At 42.8% G+C, this 19,279-nt stretch overlaps 1 protein-coding gene across 7 annotated transcripts; it reads right to left on the reverse strand.

Moving 5' to 3' along the window:
- Positions 1 to 346: 346 nt before the first annotated feature.
- Positions 347 to 18,696, reverse strand: sema6d (semaphorin 6D). 7 transcript variants are annotated; one of them, XM_081709278.1, is made up of 20 exons: positions 18,599 to 18,690; positions 17,922 to 17,989; positions 13,017 to 13,178; positions 12,120 to 12,231; positions 11,867 to 11,927; positions 11,669 to 11,731; positions 11,387 to 11,488; positions 10,874 to 10,964; positions 10,404 to 10,523; positions 9,991 to 10,079; positions 9,102 to 9,319; positions 8,857 to 8,988; positions 8,484 to 8,639; positions 7,871 to 8,044; positions 7,232 to 7,372; positions 6,760 to 6,837; positions 6,494 to 6,552; positions 6,045 to 6,101; positions 5,287 to 5,457; positions 347 to 3,954 (listed from the first exon to the last, which is right to left on the reverse strand). In XM_081709278.1, exons 3-20 carry the CDS (start codon positions 13,126 to 13,128, stop codon positions 2,669 to 2,671), a joined length of 3,222 nt encoding a protein of 1,073 aa, XP_081565404.1. In that variant the 5' UTR covers positions 13,129 to 13,178; positions 17,922 to 17,989; positions 18,599 to 18,690; the 3' UTR covers positions 347 to 2,668. The 7 variants fall into 7 exon arrangements, with proteins under 7 accessions (XP_081565404.1, XP_026865658.3, XP_026865659.3 ...); XM_027009857.3 differs by having other exon boundaries at positions 17,922 to 17,992; positions 18,599 to 18,689; XM_027009858.3 differs by lacking the exon at positions 17,922 to 17,989 and having other exon boundaries at positions 7,871 to 8,038; positions 18,599 to 18,696.
- Positions 18,697 to 19,279: the final 583 nt, after the last annotated feature.

The raw sequence follows: 19,279 nt of genomic DNA on the forward strand, positions 1-19,279 counted from the left end.
CTTCTGAACAGTATTCCTCACACTCCAGTGGCTTTTAGTCCCAGTTCTGGATGACTTCCTGAACTGAATATGCTTGTGTGTTTTTCCTGGTTTCACATGACAAAAGCTAGTCCTTGGTCATTAGCTGTACAAGAAATCCACAGTGACAAAGAACCACTACTCCATGGTACTGTTCTTCAGCCAAAACGTCAACGTCAAGGGTCACTTAAGATTCTTGGGGCAACTTGAACCAGCAACCTTCCAATCACAAGTCAAGTACCTTATCCGCTGAGCTAATCTAATCTTCAATATTCTTTATTAACATAGAGTCAGGTGTTTGGGGCAGGAAAATAATAATGCAATCAGATTTTCTGTGCAGTAATATTTTATTTCAACTATACATGCTGTGTTAAAAAATCAACAAAAATATCCTTAAGGATGATGGTAGTATTTACAGTTTCACAGTACAGTTTTGCAACATATCTACACATTAAAATACTCTGGAAAACAAAACAACTGGAGTTCAAACTGCCCAGTTTTACACAGTATATAAAAAACCTAGGTAGATAGGTAGGCTTCTCTTTGCACATAAAACAACTGGCTGAAATGTGGAGGCTTCATTTCAGAATGCAACAGAAAAAAACCAAACAAAGATAATATTGCAATATACAAAGCAGTAGAGCAGGTTCGGCCTCAGCAGACATGTCGGAGCACACCTTGCCCCTTGCCATGGGACCAGTAGCTCAGTGCATGGGCAGCTATTTAAAATACAATCATCACATGTAAACAGAAGGACAGCTTCCAATTCGCTGCATGCCTTCCCCAAGAGGCTGACAAATAAGCTGTTAAGATTTTATATTACTTTCTTCAGAAAGTGAACCACATTTGCCAAATACCCAATTTACAGTTGAAAGCAGCAATGTCTGTCTATGTTTTAAATTTGTGTCAAAGGGATAGGTTTGTAGAATTAAATTGTACAAAAAGTTGATGTTTACATCCCAGTGTCTGAATACATTGTCGAATGTGACACCTTACCAAAAACCAGGGGGCTGGTGGGACTTTTTATAGTAATTTGCAAATGCAAAAATTTATTTTGGTTTTCTTAGTGTCTCCCATTTCTTTTCCCTTTACTCTCCCATTTCTTTTCTTCTAGTTTAATTTTATTCAGCCCGTAAGTAATTATCATGTGGTTAAATGGGTGCAATGACATGATTCCTAAACCAAATAAAAATTTCAACCATGGTGAGGCTTTTAATAAGGCACAAAATACACAAATCGAGGTACACTTGCCTCTGAAATATCCATGTTCATATATTTATATATTTACAATAATGTCATTACCAGCATGACTCTTTAGGAGACATTGGTACATCTTACAATGACTGATTATGATTATAGATTTAATGGCCAAATGACAGGTCTGAGCCACAGGCGTGTAGATCCTGATCCATCCACCGATCTATGAGCTCTCTAATGTTTCTCAAGAAATTTAGACATATTGTGAACACGTTTGGCCTGTACTGAAGGCTTTGGACCCACTTGATAATAATGCCTTATTCAGAGAAGAAAAAAATGTAGAATGGGTCCAGCAATGACTAGAGCAGTTTCTGGGTGGGGTGGGGGTGTTTTGTGAAGCAAAGGAGAGAGGGAGTGGGAGAGAGTGTGTAGTCGGGGGTCATTACAGGACTTGTGGCAGTAGGTTTGTCATTCATGATGAATCTACAGGCTTTGCCGTGTTTCTGTCTCTCCCAAACAGGAGCAAACAAAGTGCTCTACTGGACACAACAAGTACTGAGCCTCATGTTCTGCAGCAAAACACACGAAGGACCAAGCCTACCAACACTGTCCAGGAGGTTAGGGCTGAACTGATCAATGCACAGGCATCAAAAACACACTATGTAACATTTTCGTCTAACCCAGTAGCAGCAAAAAGTGTTATAATTTTCCCCAGTGAGTTTTAAAAAAAAAGTTACCCAAGTAGGCACCGGAAATCTCCTCTGCACACAGAAATGGCTGATTAATAGTTGGCTCTCTACACCTCCACAAATATACACACACACATGATGTTAACATACCCCAAAATGGGATTCAGTTTTACAACACAAATGACTGGAGCTGGGGAGAAGCCAGTGGTTAAGTGCATCCCTTTTTGTGATGACTGAATGTAGACTGGTTCACCCCAGAGGGCTGTCCTCTGAAAAAGAAAATGAAAAATGCTACCTCTCCATCCTGCTGCCTTCTCTTCGCCTAAACACAGCCAAAATCATGTCGTACCATGTTGTCACACTCTGCCCTTTCATCCTCTTCAAAACAGCCAAATGCCCACGTCCAACCCTCTGTCCATTTCTGCCCTGTTCACTGAAGAACAGGACTCTGCAGGGTGGCAGGGAGGAGGGCGAGGCAATTTTTCAAGTATTCCATCAACGGTCCCTGCCACCCGAATCAGCTGTGGCACCTGTGCCCTCTGACCTTAGGCGTCCCTGCCGCCTGGAAGGCCAGAGACTCATATTTAACTTGATATAAACTACAAAGTAGTGGGACACAGGTGACATGATGTGGCTCTGCTGTGCTCTCTTCTGAATGCACAGCGAGAGGGCATTTAGACACAGTTGGACCCTTTTGCTTAGCCAGAAAGCCTTTTACTCCTACGGTCCTTTTCACAGGATATAAGTAGCCCACAAAGGGCTTGTCAGTAGCTGTATTTGTTCACTGCTCTCATCTGAGGTGTCTGTGGCACAAAGCTGCTGGGTTTTGGGGGCACATCGGGTTTTAATGAGGCTGTCCGTTTGACAGAGGTCCGGGGAAGCGAGCCATGCCCACTGTAGCTGCTCTGCCGGGAGATGGAGGGTGTCACACCCACCGGTACCCCGTGGGAGTCCAGTCTGGAAGGCGGGGTGGGTGGTATGTATCCGCCCCTGTTGAAACTGGGCTGGCGGGTCACCATCACCCCACTGGGTGAATGGAGCCCTTTGGGTGGAGAAGACAGCGAATGTCGCTGGGAAGAGCTGCGATGGTACCTCTGCCTTTCCAGGGTCCCTGTCTGCCCTGTAGGTGACGTGGGCGTGGAGGGTACATCCACACGCTTGGTGGGACTATTTCTGGGCAATGAGGACGAGGGTGAGTAGAGCGACGCCTCCCGGCTTGGGACCTTGGGTGGGATCTCTGCCATGTTGCCCATGGGCTCCAACATCAGGTGCTGCCGACTGTGAGGAGGATCCACAATGATGGCCTTGGTGTTGCTGCTGCTCTCGTTAAGGTGCTTCAGGAGGTCATTCAGTGTGTTCCTGGCATCCACTGAACGGTGGTGCTCTTTGCGACTGGACTTGGTGCCCGACTCTTCGCTGTTATGAACCCTTTTCTCTAACCGAGATCCATCAGGACTCGGTGTGCGGTGCTCGTGTGTGGCATTGGGAAGCACCACCGCACTTGGTATGTGGGGGTTTCCGATAGCTGGGTGTGGAGGAGGGCTTGAGGGGAGGTACTGTGGGCTCTTGGGTGGGCCATCCTTGCGGGGTATGCACAGTTTGCCCTGGGTCCTCTCCCATTGGCTCTTGACTGGCTGCAGGGTCTTCTGCTGCAACACAGGTGTTGACTCAGGAGTGGGTAGCGCTGCTAGCTCTGGGTTCTGCCCACTGAGAATCATGGTCTTGGTGTCTGGTGATGGCAACATATCCTTCCCTGTATTGAGCAGGCCAGAGTACAGCTTGGGTGTGTCCATTGCATGGTGGAACTCCTTCACAGGGCTTTCGAACAGGCCATTCAACTTGGTAAAGCTCCCTGTGGAGTCTGTACAGGATGGTGCTGACTCAGCATCCTTGTGGATCTTGCGTGGTTTACGTAGGAAGGCATCACGGTAGCAGTACACCACCATGCCAGCAACAAGCGCCCCAAGGAGGAAGGCAGCAAAAACACACGTGATGAGGATGTTCATGTGTACTAACTGATTGGACTCACCCGACTGGATCTCCCAAACACCTGAAAGACACATACAGCCTCATGTCAACCTGTCACAAAACTATCATATATAGACCTTTTTTCCTCTGTCACACACACAGATACACAATCTCAAGCATGTACATGTGTGTGCGTGCATGCAGACACACACGCGCACACACACACACACACACACGCACACACACACACACACACACACACACACACACACACACACACACACACACACACACACACACACACACACACACACGTAAAAACAGTTTGCTCTGCTTCCCTCTGCTATTCCAGCAGGGTGTCCTCTCCCTTTCCCCTGTAGGTATTCTGTCATTTATTGAAAGTTTAGACTTGGCATGATTAAACTAGAGCATTTGAGATGGGTAATAAAATTGGTAATTGGTTTCTATGAAAGAGAACATCTGGTACACATACAAAAGTTCAACAGATCAGTTAGTGTTTAAAAGCTACCCACAAGTACATTAGTGAAGTAATCCAGTTAGCTGCTAGTAGGCTCTTAGTTTGCAAACTTTCATGACATGCCTACTGAGGAATAAAGGTGGTTAGTAGTTCTGGATTGACTTGAGAGTTTTCCTTCAACCCCCAATTGATGGCAAATAAGACTATTTGAGAAGAAGAATTTATTCAGGATCTGATGGAATCTGACCTTTGAGGGTGTTAGTGGGTAAGTAATCGTGTTAAAGTGAAGTGTTAGTGGGTAAGTAATCCCATGTTATGGTGAAGTGTTAGTGGGTAAGTAATCACGTGTTACGGTGAAGTGCTACAACAGTGTTGGTCAGTGGCAAGGCCTTTGGAAGATTTGTTGAAATCCAACAGAACTAGAAGACAAACAAAAGAAGCCAAAAAGAAACTACACGAGAAAAAAAAAAGGAAGGTAAGAAAAATGAAAGACTATATGAAAAAGTAATTTAAAAAAGAACTCCTGTGCAAAAAGATACAAGAAGATTACTTGGAGAGATGAATGATAAATAAAGCAAATTTAAACAGAACTTGCTGAATATAGAATAAACCACGGTGAGATAAACAACAAAAATAAAATAAAAGAAAATGAAAATACCCTGTGAGCTGATGGATAGCTGAGCATAGCTTCTAGCATCACCTTGCTAAGCTGCATGTCTTATAGCTATTAAATGAAAGTTTACCCAGCACACACAGTTAGTTGTGCTTAGTTAATGCACCAGCAGTGGTGAATGCACCAGCAGTGGTGACATTCTGAGTCACATCTGGTGAAAAAGATCCCATTCAAAACAGACTCTGACTCTCAGATAATTCATCGCTAGAGCTATGACCCAGAATTCCATGCAGATTTATGACATACTTCCATTAAGGCCTTACCCTCCAGCACCCCTGGGACCGAGTCAATTGATCGCGAAATGCTGAGATCATCTTGGAGAACAAATTTCCGTGAGCCAAAGAGTTGGGGAGGCAGTGAGGGAACGGTTTTAGGTGATTGTACAGGGCCTGAGGCAGTGGATGACGTGAGTGACGGTGTGGGTAACTTCATGTCTGTGGCAACAAAGAGATTATTAACAAGTGAAACTAATGTTCACCAAGATAGAAGACAAAGGTTGAGCGCTCTGGCTTAGGGTCACAATACTGGCTTCTTTAAAAGATGTCTCTAAAAGAAAGAGTAGGCAGTGCTGTTGTGACAGACATTCTGCTTTTAGGAAAAGCATGAGCTGCAGACCGGAATTGATTAACGTACATTAATACTTTTAAAATGACTGAGATATAATAGATAAGATATAACTATGAGACACAATACCAACTAAAAGGGAGAGTCGGTGAGAACAGCCTCCAGAAAAAGACAAAAAGGTTGGGAGGTGGAAGCAAAGGCAGGCAGCTACAGGTCATGCATTAGATGGTGATAGAGAATAGAAAAAACAAACTAAACAAAAGACTAGAAAGTGCCAGAAGACAGAAGTATAGAGTCTGCTTTAGACTAAAGAATCAGAGCCGTGATGTCGACTATAGCAATGGTGATGATAATGACGATTAAGAGCTGTGGATAGAAGCAGTGAAAAACGGGAGGATGCGAGACTGCGAGATTGCGGAACTCAGGGAACGAAATCAATCAAGTTAAGAAAACTAACCAGAAGTTGGGTCGCCATATGATTTGAAATCTGGTGCTGAAGCAGTAGTCAAAAACTCTAAAGGAATTAAAGGAAAAAGAAATCAGCATAAAATAAGGAAAATATAAATATCTAAAATTAAAATAAAAACCCTAGTCATAGGACAGGAGTTTACAGAAATGTCATTTTTTTAAAAAGAAAAACAAACAACAAAAAAAAATCTGTTTGCAGCAATTCTGCTCTGCATTGACAGTGAGTAGTAAAAGGATGTGCTTGTGACAGCATCTCCATTTCTGCTTCTCGAGTCAGTACAGCAGGCTCAGTTAAGACACTCTGTGTGCATCATTAGTAGCATGTGGCAGTAAGTTTTTATGCGTTAATCTCTTTCGGCGGCATGTGGTGAAGGGTTACTAATGTGACGTGAGCTATTGCTGTTTGGGCATGGTGAAATACAAATGCAATGACCTCACCATGACAGTCACCGAGTCCTGCCATGTTACCATACTCAACATCTTGCTCAAAACCAGTCCTGAGAGAGAGAGAGAGAGAGAGAGTACTTTGACCTTTTTTTATTATGAATAAACTTGTGTAGAAGTAAACACATATATCCATGAGTGCACTGAGCTGTCTGTGTGTGTGTGTGTGTGTGTGTGTGTGTGTGTGTGTGTGTGCGTGTGTGTATGTGTGTGTGTGTGTGTGTGCGTGTGTGTATGTGTGTGTGTGTTAAATGACTTACTGCTCGTCTGCTGGTATCCTTTCACAGGCTCCGTGAGGCATCCACCCGCAATATGGATCTCTGGACGCTATGCATGACCTGGAACAAACAAGAAAAGCATCACACATGCTCACTGTTTAGGTTTTACATGTCATGGGCTTGCATTGTGATAGCAGCAGTGTAGTTGTGCAGTTGGTTCTACCTGTCGGTGATTATATATGTATATGCATATTTGTATGCCTTACAATGCACTTATTATTTATTGTTTTTTAATTGTCTTTGGGAGATTTATTAGATCAAATAAAATACTTTACATCCAAAAACATGCTTTCCATTTAATATTATTTATTCTTTGTAGCAGTAGTAAGTGTATATGACCTTTTACCTAATTTAACTTCGGCATATTTCAGTTCTTGAGTGAGTGTGCATGTGTGTGTGTGTCTGTGTGTGTGTTTCTGTGTAAGGTATATGCAGTGCTACAGTTGGAACTCACTTGTGGCAGGAACGGTGTCTCTCGCAGCGACTCGAGGGGATTCGGACTACACAACTAGAGAAAGCCACAAACAGTGTATGTGTGTCTTTGTCCAGATGGAAGGACAAAATGCGCCTGTCATCCTCATTACTCGATATACACCTGCACAGTTCATGAAAGTAGGGGAGAGAGATAGAGAGATAGAGAGAGAGAGAAAGAATGAATAAAAAGGAAAAAAGTGTGGATGTGCTAAACATCTTATCAGATATTCCTGTCAGTTAGAACTGTATTATGACTGAAATGCAAAATATTTCAGAGGAACAGGAGTTTGACAGCAGAGATTCCCTCAAACAAAAATGAGAAAAATTGCTGAATCATATTTTACTTTTGCTCTCTAATCAGTACATTCTGATGCTCAGGTGGTAGGAATTCTGGATAAAAATACAACAGTGATGATAATACATTTATATAGAACTTTGCTCAAAGATTGTGGTTACGTAAATGTATAATAAGAAAAATAAATCCGTCAAGTAATAAAGTGTTATTTGACATACAAATAGAACTACATATATGGAAACAGAGTCAGGATCTGATATTGAGATTCAGATTCAGATTGACACTACGATTAAAAGTCTAACTGACAGCCGGATTAAGACATACTTGGCCTGGTTAAAGACATCAATCTCCTCCAGCAGGACACTCTCATTGAGGGACAGTGCCGTTGTTTTCGCCAGCACCTTCAGAACAATGCCAGCCTCTGAGCCAATGAAAACCACAGTGTAGTTCTTAAAGGGGCCTGCTGCATTGTCCACAGCCAATGCTGTCAATCTGTACCTTCAAGACATTTAAAGAGACATTTAAGGAGATTTTAAGATATCTGAAGCAATAGCTGTCTCTGCTAAAACCTGAGCAGACTGATGTAAACATTGTCCATGACAATCAGGCTTTCCACCAAATTGAGGGCCAGTTAATTAAATGTGCTGGCCAATAGAACTTCTGATGTAATGTCTGAAGCTAAAACTAATACCTTCTTGAATTTATTAGTTATTGGCATATGCATCTTTTAGCTTAAAAACAGGAAAGATGGATGATTCTGAGCAACAAAATGAATGCCTGAACTTAAGTATGTTAATTGCTTAAGTAACCCGAGGTTTTGTCATTTACAGTTATGTGATTTGGGTACTGATCCAGGTTTTTGTCATTTTTAATGGTGGTGGTTTCATGGTGGTGGTATGGAGAACTAATGTAGCCCTGCTCTGGAGTCAGGTCATACCGTACTCTTGTCTTTGTGAACCACGGTTCGTCCCCAGTGGAAGGCACGGCTGCATCCATGAGAGGATGTAACTTTATGAACTGCAGCGTCTCATCCGGGAACTCGATGGAGCTTTTGTAGGATTCTGCTGATCCATGACCTGCACAGCAGCCCGGTCTGAAAGCACAGAAACACTGTAGTCACACTCGAGAGGAATGGTACCAAGCAGCCGCTGTAGGCACAAAGCTGCAGTGTGTCTAACACCCGTAAACGTACACCTGCCCCCATACGGGTACCGTGTGCATGCTGTAAAATATGCAACGCGTCTAATCATCCCTGATTAATTATTCAGCAGAAAGCAATTGTTATGAGGACATGGGTGTGAGAAGCCCACCTGGGTTTGGGCAACTTCTCCTCAGGGAAGGGAGTCCAGACAGAATCCACAGTCTTCTGTTCCTTAAAGCGCCCGCGGAATGCCTTTTCAATGTCCGGCATGGAGAAGGCGCACACTGCAGAACCTGGGATACTGATCAAGGCACATTAGCCTCATTAGCAAACCGCTCAATCAAACCAACCCCCAGTGCAGTGACTGGCTCAGGGACAGATGCTGGATAAGCACAAGGAATGCTATTTTCCTACCTGTTGAACTGGGTGGTAAAGACGCCCACCACAGATGGGACCCCGTTGATGTCGATAATGTCTGTGACTGACTGAAGGACGTCAAAGTAGAAGAAGGACTCGCCAGGCACTGAGCAGTTGAGCCTCGCCTTCACAAATGACGTCCAGTGTTTCTCCAGCACCCGCTGCGAGCCGCCCACATCGTTCTTACATATCCGAGCCACTCTCGAGTACACTGCCTGGAGAGAGAGGAAAAGAGGGAGAAAAAGGAGAGGAAGGGGGAGGGAAATGGAGGGAGGAACTGAGGACTTGGCATAGGCAAAACACTTTCTGGATTTGAATAATACATCTCCTTCATGTGAATAAAGTTTTGAACCCCGCGGCTCCAAGCAAACCTGTCCTGTGCTTGTACCAGGCCCTGGTTGCAAACATGTTTAATCACACATGTAGACAGAACATCTCTCACTTGCTGTAACTTGTTCTCTCTCTGTCTTTCTGTGTTTTATCTTTCCTACCCTCTTTCTCCGTGATTGATAAAGTACAGTAAACTACTGTAGGGATGGAATAAGCCATATGTAACTGTCTTAATAATTCACCAGCACAAAACATTGCCTCGGCCAATTCGATTTGTGAACTGAAATATTAATTAGCACTAGTGGGTCTATGGTGAGTCACTGATCCCTCACAGAGACCTACTCATCTCATACGCAGGAACTACAGCCAATCGTGGAAATATAGACACCATAAATCAAAATGAAATGCACTGGGCTGATTGGAAGCACAACACCACCCAAAACCCCGGGATAGCTAGCAACTATTCCAGGGTTGGCAGTTTAGTGGTGACTAGATTTTAGCGCATGCGTGTCATTGTGCTTTTAAAGAGTTGCTGGCATGAGCTGTTTTGCTGTACCTTGCCCAGATTGTTGTGTTCTGCTGCAATCTCTCGGAAGAAGAAGTAAACGTGTCTCCCATAATCCACTGCATGCAGGAAATGTGGCTCTGGGGTGGTGGAAAATAACAGAATAAGAGAGAGGCATAGAGAGAGAGACAACCTGAAGTGAAATTTTGATGATTCTTTAAATTTTGCTTAGATGTGCAGGGTCTTACTGGATGAAGAGTGTGTGTGTGTGTGTGTGTGTGTGTGTGTGTGTGTGTGTGTGTGTGTGTGTGTGTGTGTTTGTTTGTGTGTGTTTATACGTGAGTTAGCATTTTTGTATATGTGTGTATCCTGCAGCAGTGACAGACAGCCTACAAGATAAGTGCTGAGTGGTGATTGCAAAGGCCGGTGAGAGAAGAGAGAAGTAGGGACATAGTGTGCTTTACCTTTTAACCACTTGGAGTCATATTTAATGGTTCGGAGGGCAGAACCATCTCCCATGCTACGGTAGATAACTGCATCACTGGCAAGGAAGTCTGCTACTGTAGCCGAGTATAGTTTACTATCTGCAACACACAGATACACACACACATCAACAAACACAGATGTCACTGATGTCACAGAAGTTACATCATTTCCTTAACATAAACACCTGTACGGTTAAAATGCATTACCACATGCAAGTAAACCAATAGGCATGCATGTGTTTCCTCACTCATGTCCCCGCTGTGTGTTATTAATTGGTAGTCTCCTGGTCGTGTGTGTGGACAGTGTGTTGGTACACAGTTACTTGTACCACTGCCACTAGTGATTTATGTCTTTGATGAGACTTGATTTTTAAATTTCCCCAAAAGGTTCCAGAAAGCCTAAGAGAGCCATTCATCACTCAGCCTTATTATCCAGAGATAGCACATACCCGCAAAGATGGCAACATTGGTCTGCTTGGCATCAAACGGGCAACGTGCCAACCCACTGATCTCCTCCCCATCAAACTCCAGATTATCCAGCTGATGGTGGGAAGAGAGGAAGACAGGGAGATAGTGAGAAAGAAAGAAAGGGAGAGAGACAGAGAGACAGCGAGATACAGTAAGAAAGACAATGAATATGGAGGAAAAGGATAAAAATTAAGATATGCTTTGGAGCAATATTTATGTGTCGTATGCAGTATACCTGTAGAAAGATATATGCACATATGAGTTTGTAGTGTATAGTTTATAGTGTGTGTGTGTATATATATATATATATATATATATATATATATATATATATATATATATATATATATATATATATATATATATATATACATACACATACATACATACACACTGTTTAAACTGTGTGTGTGTGTGTGTGTGTGTGTGTGTGTGTGTGTGTGTGTTTGTGTGTGTGTGTGTGTATTGTAGGGGGAATTAGGGGCAAAGCCTACCCTATAGTAGCGACACATTGGATTGAATCCATTGGTACCACAGATGAACACTAGATCGTCATTTCTGGGAACCAAAACTTTGATAAAATTATGGCACTCATCCTGCGTGAGAGTAAAAGGGAGACAGAGAGAAAGTATGAGAGGGGGAAGGAGTGTAAGGGATAGATGCACAAAGAGATTTATGGCTCTGCAGTAGCATAAATAACTTGTGGAAAGTTGTGCTCTCATTTCCGTTAAAAGCGGGAGATGGCGCTAAGGAAGGAGAATGGATGAAGCACTCACTCTGTGTTTGCCCTTCATGGCACACGTTTCCCGGTCTGCTTGACCCGACCTCCACGTTAGCTTCTGCAATTTCAGAACTGTGTTACCCACAATGATGTATTTCTAGTTCCTTGTTTCCACTCTCTTAAATATCTTGCTTTTTATGAGATTGTTCAGAGGCATTTCCAGCTCCAGATGCGATTACCAGTATAAACTCACCCTGTAGGGGATGATCTCGTTCCTATAAGACTCTCTCAGACTCACTAAGTAGACCTGGTCCCTGTTATGAAGGGAGGAAAAACAGATTAGAGAATTTCATTGGTGTTGTGGAGGGGGGCTAAGTTTGTCTTGCAGTAAGATTTCTGAGCCAGGAACAGTAGCTCGCTGATCTATAATGAGCTTATCCTTTAAGGATACTTGGTAAATTGGGCCTCTGAGAGTTATCTATGTACAGTGAAGAGTGTGAGTTTACCTGCCAGCTATGAAGAGTGTGTCCTGGATCTTGTTCATCAGCTGGAAGTCCAAACGGTGCTGTGATTCATTCCCGGAGGGCCGGCCCCGGAAAACCGGATACTGCCGAGAATCTATGGCACAAAGACAAAATGTACAGGATTCTTCAGTGTGGAGAGCACTACAGAGGCCTGAGCCTGATATTGATTAGCAGCATTTGTACTGAAGCATATTGAAAGATCTCTTGATGATTGATTGCATGAGGAATGCATTATATAGTCTTAAGTCTTAAAGTCTTAATAGAAGGAATGCTGATTAACGAATAGGTACAGCATCGACACGATCCCATAATTGGGAAGCTTTTCCTGATAAACTAGAAAGAAAAATTGATGGCTGTTGCCTAAACATTTTGACAGAAATTGAGAACTCCAGCCTAGAGTCAATGTACAAAATAAAAGAAATTCCACAGATGGATGGATGTGCATGCACAAATTAAGCCTAGCTATGAATTAGATTTTTGACTGTCCATTAAAAATCCTCCTTTGATTGATTTCTCCTGTAAACCTTTCAGACTAATGGGGTTTCTCCTTCCATTTGTAGTTGGCAAGTTATTTATTTTGACCAAACAATTGTACCCAAACCCCTTGTGCCCAAAATTAAAAGAATTGCTCAATCAAAAGTGCTAATGTTGCTGAAAATGACTGGAAGCTGGTAGCAGTTATGCAGCTTGAGATAATACTAATAAAGCCCTTGTTTTTCATCTCTGCCATCACTAATATTTTCATAACACTTAAAAATGTATGGTGATATTATAATATGTACATTTTGGGCTCTGTGTGTGTGTGTGTGTGTGTGTGTGTGTGTGTGTGTGTGTGTGTGTGTGTGTGTGTGTGTGTGTGTGTGTGTTTGACTGTCGTACAGTGTCTGTCCACACTGTCGAGAGCGACTGTGTCCTCTGGGAAACTGATGGCATCATGATGAGGCAGTAGGAGAAGCAGTAGGCTGAGTACGGTCACACCGCTCCAACACATCTCCCTCTGCCTGATACACACCGCCGGTACTGCACAAATGTGGGTGTTACCTGCACAAAACACATACATGCACACACACACACACACACACACACACTCATACTTTTAGACAGCGGATACACCCTGCTACTGCACTTTTGTGGGTTTTACCTGCAAAAGACACATATACATACACAGTTGGATGCCAGAAACACCCTATCTGTACTGCAGATGTTACCTCACAACACACACATACAGTTAGATGTTATATGCTGAATGTTATATTAGGAAACAGTTTCGCTGTTCTGCCTGACCTCTGTCATTCTCTCCCACACACACCAGTTTATCAAGACGTTTCCACTGGCTGGCAGTCAGTGTGTGTGTGTGTGTGTGTGTGTGCATTGACTTTGATTGCATGTGCAGTTTATTTGCAACCAATACTCATGATCAAGGAGATCTGTCACTCAGTGGAAGGTCAGAAGTGGGGACAGAGTGAGACAGTCAGAGAGACACTGTCAGACAGAAAAATTAAATAGGAGAGACACACTTTCTTAGACAGCACAAGATAACAGCTACAAGCACATGCACGCATACACACACTCACGCACTCACACACACACACACACACACAGGTGATATCTTATTGTTTGATATATGAAATAGTTGCTGTCTTAGGTCTGTTCTGAAGGGAACAACTTTCCAGTAGCAGTGGATGTATGTATACATACATATGTATGTTTTCACTTTGAATGGTTTCAGTGAACCGTGTCTGAGACTTTGAAGAAAACGGAATGAGAGAAAGGAATATACACACATATGCACACAAAGGAACATCTCCCTGGGGAGTGTGTGTAGGTTGTTTGTGTCTTGATATGTTCACACATATTCAAGTATGTGCATGTATGTGCATACTAATGAACTTTATAGAATTTAATTATTTATGAGCCTCACAAATAATTTTATACACTGAGCCATAACAGATATAAACAATTTATTATATAATAACCAGAGAGGGGGCGGGGGACAGACAGAAAGAATTATATAGAGACATATATATAGAGATAGTGAGAATTAGAGTGGACTAGTTGGTGAATTCTGATTGCTTTTGACCCCCCCCCATCCCCCTCCCAAAAAAATCCCACACACAAAAACACTGGTATTGACACTTTTCCAATTAGCCCTGGTGCACACCTGCACCCAGACCACAATAAGAAGCTGTCAGTGCTCACCCTGCCCTGATCAATCAGCAGTGCATGATTGATCAGTAATTTATGGATTAGAATGAAAGGGTTGACCTGGATGTGATATATGTATTTGAGTATTGCTTGTGTGATATCCTAGTATGTCTTAATTTCATCATGGCTTCATGCTTTCATGTTTGACCATGATTACTGATCAGATGCTACCTGATCAATGAGGATAATTTTGTCATTTTTCTAATCAATGACATTTCACTATCAGACAATGAGGGATTATTCTCCAGGTGAGTTGAAGATAACCAGATAAGCCTTACTGAGGTTTCAATCTGGAAGAAAGCAGATCTTATCTTCAGCAAATCCAGAGAGGTTGATGGCTTTGAGACATGTAATTATTCTAATGACAATGACAAATAAATTGTTTCCTCTGACTCTGATCTGTCGTAAACTGCAGACATAAGCATAACTCTCTGTTCCTTTCTTTCTCTTTATCTCAATCAGACTCTATCGTTTTCATTTTGTCTCTATTCTCTCCTCCCTCTCGTTTGTTTTCACTGTTTCCATATCTCTCTTCTCCTGCGTTCCACAATGAATGTATATGTACGTGCAAAACAGGACTTTAACTGCAGCCAGAGCCAATGGCTCGTTAATGGTGCTCTGTAATGTCCCCTGCTGGAACATGGCCGGCAGACAGACAGACAAATGCCGCTAACCACCTGCAATATGTCCCCAGCAGATGACAGAGACAGCTCATGCCTTCAGATTAGTATTCACAGAAACAGCATGGAAGGCTGCATCCAAGCTGTGCATGCAACACGATTTTCCTGCAGTTCAGCACCCAGCACACACAAAAGACAGAGAGAGGGGGGACATCAAATGTCTAAGCAAGAGAGAAAGAGCAAGAGAAAGCAAGATTAAGATAGAGAGACAGAAACCTAATGCAAAACAGAAACAAAGGACATCCAAAGGTCAGCTGTCTAAAATTACTTTTCAATCTACATTGAGTGCAACATGTTTTCTATTGAATGTCTCGCTTTGGTTTCTCATTCCTGCCCTCTGGTGCATGAGCACTGCTCGAGCGGCTTCTAGTCATGCGACGTACTAGCGTTTAGCATTGCCCCCCCCCCACCTTCTTTCTATGTGTGACCCCATCACCCTCCAAAAGGCTGCTCTTGGCTAAGTCTTGGTGCCTGAGCTTGCATGTGCTATCAGATCCACTGGCACTTGGCTAGAGTTGACGAAGTGGGGCAAAAACAGGAAAAGAGTGGTGTGGGTAAAGTGCAAAATGTACATGATTGTGGGGTCTCTACTGCGCTTGTTGGTCTGTCTTGACATTGTGTGTGTGTGTGTGTGTGTGTGTGTGTGTGTGTGTCCATGTAATATGTGTGTTTGTGCATTTTTGCATGAATAAAAGCATCAGTCTCAGTGTGTGAAGCAAAGTGCTCCTCTAAAGAGAAACAGTACCATGATATATTTGACTGAAAACTTAAGTGAACGTCTCACACAAACATATTACAAAGACTTTGAACTTGGTGTTTTAAGTACCTTAAATTTGCTTATTTATTCTGTTTTGTGTGATTAAACCCAACAAATCACTTCAAATGTGAACAGTGAAAATAACATTTGTGCAGACTGACTAGGTCAAGCAGTGTAAAGCATGGAACTTCACCATCTATAACAGTTGTGTATTATAGCATTCAGTGCTGTCTGGATGCAACCTGGCCCTGTTTACTCTGCTGCTACAGCAGGAGTCTGGACTTGCTGCCTGGCTGGCACAGGTACAGGACAACACCCTGCCACTCCTCTTTCTAGGGTAGTGTGAAACATAAGGGGCCAGCACCCCCCACTCCTGACACCAGACCCTGTGTGTGTGTGTGTGTGTGTGTGTGTGTGTGTGTGTGTGTGTGTGTGTGTGTGTGTGTGTGTGTGTGTGTGTGTGTGTGAAACAATAGACAGCTGGGGGCAGACAGAAGACCTCAACACTTTAAAGGTTAACCCGGGCCTCACCAAAGACTAGACAGAAGAGAAATGGGTTGGAAAGGAGACAAAAATAATGGAAGAAAAGAGAAGAGAATAGAAGAGAAGAATTGAAGTAAAATAAAGAGGACAGGCGCAGCTGCGTTGTTAACACCCGTCAGGTCGCAGAGCTGCATGTAGTTGGATGTTATAATGTCGCCAGCTGCTCCAACCTGCTCCACACATGGGCGGGGTAATCAAACTGGCTCGCGCTGCCGAGATGGACCGGTCTCAAACGTATCAGGCACTATCCCTCCTTTCAGTCGGGAAACGGATCATAGGAGAGCAGAGACTGAGTGCTCACTGCACACACACTTTGTAGTTATTTATCAAAGCTTCAGAACTGACCTGAAATTTTTAAGCTCCAGCTCTTCTATGTGTTAGAACATCCGGCACAGAATAAGACAATATGGTAATTCATATTAAGTTAACCTGTATACGCTCAAACCTTAATCATTCAATTCGCTAAAAGGAGGAATAACCATGCATTCGTCCCTTTCAGGGAAGTGGCCGGGGGAAACAGCTGTTTTATTCAAACGCGCGTAAATGTGCGCTTCGTTCCTTCATTCTGCTGACAGAGCATTAACATGGCTGTCAGTCAGTTCACCTACTAAGTCTGGACGTGCAGCATTGTAATGTTTCAATACGAGAGTGTTGAAATTGCGTTCAACTGTTACTATTTGCTCATCTATTAAATAGTCACCAAAAACGTATATGTCGTACTCGGAATCCTCTTCAGAAATATCCACAATCAACCACCCAACCCATCGCGCTACTTTTGCTTTATAGAAATTTACAAAAGAGAAAATACACATAAGCGACTATCAGAGTTGTGCTGATAAATTGATTTTTTTATTTATGTGTGCGGGAAGGATATATCGCCACCTCAGTTAACTAACAATAGCGCTCTCAGCTCAGAATATTTTAAAACCCCATTCACGAAAGAACGGTCGATAAATTCTCATAAATATTCTCATGGAGAGAGCCTGCGCAATCTCTCTAAGTGACTGCGGCGATAACCGCTTCCAATCCGAAGGACGAAGGTTATATTAATTTAAAGCACCGATCTGGTCTTTATCTTGTGCTCGACCTCATAAAACTCTATATCCCAACTCCATATTGTAAACTTGGGCTACTACAAGAAAATGTAAGATTCTGCGAACACAGAATTAAGAGCCCATTATCAGAGTTACGCAGCATTGTGTACGCGTCCAACAGACGGCCTTTATTTAAATAAGAGAATCTGTTCAATATGATTTAGGAGTAATTGTCTTGATGATATTTTCCCATTTCCCATTTGCCCTACGCAGCCTACTGTAACTACTATTGTTAAGCGCGAATGCAAGTCCCGTTACGGTACCCGCGTTCTGTCTTTAAAATGATTTTTTATTAGCTACTCCTTCGTCTTAAACCGTATCAGTATCATAGAGTTGAGAAAGATAACTCGGACTTTGACTCGTAGCGCAGATGAATAAGGAAGTATAGTTTAAAAGCCTGTTTCAGCTAAAGTAAATCCTGTAGTAGAGAGTAACGATTCGAGTAAAATGAAAAACCCTCATATCGCCCACGTGAACAACTTTATTAAGAGCAATGAAATCCTACCTTATTCTGAAACACGCATGAACAACACTCGTAGGTCTTCCTCATGTATCCAAAGTGCGTCTCCTACACTGCTAAATCCAAACGGTTAAAGATCATTAAGCAGCGCGTGTTCCCGATCGTCGGTAATAAATCCCCACGCGTTTCTTCTATCCGCAGAACAAGATATATCATTCCGAAATAAAGCAGGATTCATGATCCCATTCCCGTGCAGAACGACCCGTCCTCAGGCCTGGGATAGGGTTTTCTGATCTTCAAAGCTCGCCACCGATCAAATAGCACTAAAACAGACCCCTCCCCTCGCTGCCCCCACACCCATTAACTTCATAAAATCGGACAAAATAAAAACAAGTGCGCTCGGGACATTGCTAGCCCGAGCGACTCTGTGCTATAGACGCATTGATTTGTAAAATAAATTACTTTCAATTGAATAAAACTATCATTACGCGATAAAAGGGTAAAACCTTAGTATGTCTGAATGGGCTACGCGTTGAATAAATATAGATCGTCCTAGTCTATTTCTGATCAGACCAATAGAACCCTTCTGCAGTGTGCCGCGGCTCGCCAGCCTGTTGTAGAGACGCCTAGTAAATCTATTTCTTCCTAGATTATGGTAAGAAAAAAATGTTTTCCCCATCTTTAAAGACATTAAATAGTTAATTTCACGACAAACAACTCACCTCATCGGAATCTGTAAATTTGTATCCGTTTTGTATCGTAACAATTCCAAATCGAGCTCGAACTCAACCAACTTCTCCGCACGGCACGGGGAAAACAAACTAATGCACGGCGAATGGTGTAATTCGATCCATCCAGAGTCAATCCATGAACACAGCGCCTAGCTGCCTACCAATAAGGATCGTTCTGCCCTTAGTCCCGCCCCATCCCTCTCTCTCTCTCTCTCTCTCTCTCTCTCTCGCTCTCGCTCTCTCGCTCTCGCTCTCTCGCTCTCGCTCTCGCTCTTGCTCTCCTTTTTTTTCCCTAAATGTGGATTTTGGCTGCTTTTCTTTCTTCCCTGTGTTTTCTTTCTATAACACAGAAAGAGGCCTCTACATCTTGGTGACCCAGAGGTGGCCCCCTCCTTTTGGCCCCATCCCCCACTGCAGTACGCTGCTTGTTAAAGCTTTTCCACAGAGCTGTTTTTGAAAGAGAGAGAGAAGATCAGTTTTGCTTTCCACAGGAAGATCTTGACCTGCAATTGCAGCCACAGTGTGAAAGATAAAAATCAAATTTTGCTTGAGTACACACAAGACTTTTACATTTAGACATGTTTTCAACAAGGTAATATTAACACACACTCACAAACATACACACACAAACACACATCCTTAATATCAGATTTTTTTTAACATTCAATTTCA

This window comes from Electrophorus electricus, unplaced genomic scaffold, assembly GCF_041902795.1.
Source record: "Electrophorus electricus isolate QZ-2024a unplaced genomic scaffold, ASM4190279v1 Scaffold35, whole genome shotgun sequence".
Classification (NCBI taxonomy): domain Eukaryota; kingdom Metazoa; phylum Chordata; class Actinopteri; order Gymnotiformes; family Gymnotidae; genus Electrophorus; species Electrophorus electricus.

Coding starts and splice junctions, on each gene's coding strand:
- sema6d (XM_027009856.3), bottom strand. CDS start 13,128: ATGTGTTGGAGCGGTGTGACCGTACTCAGCCTACTGCTTCTCCTACTG. Junction 10,080..10,403: donor TGACTCCAAGTGGTTAAAAG/GTAAAGCACACT, acceptor CCACCACCCCAG/AGCCACATTTCCTGCATGCA. Junction 8,640..8,856: donor GAGAAGTTGCCCAAACCCAG/GTGGGCTTCTCA, acceptor CTGTGCTTTCAG/ACCGGGCTGCTGTGCAGGTC.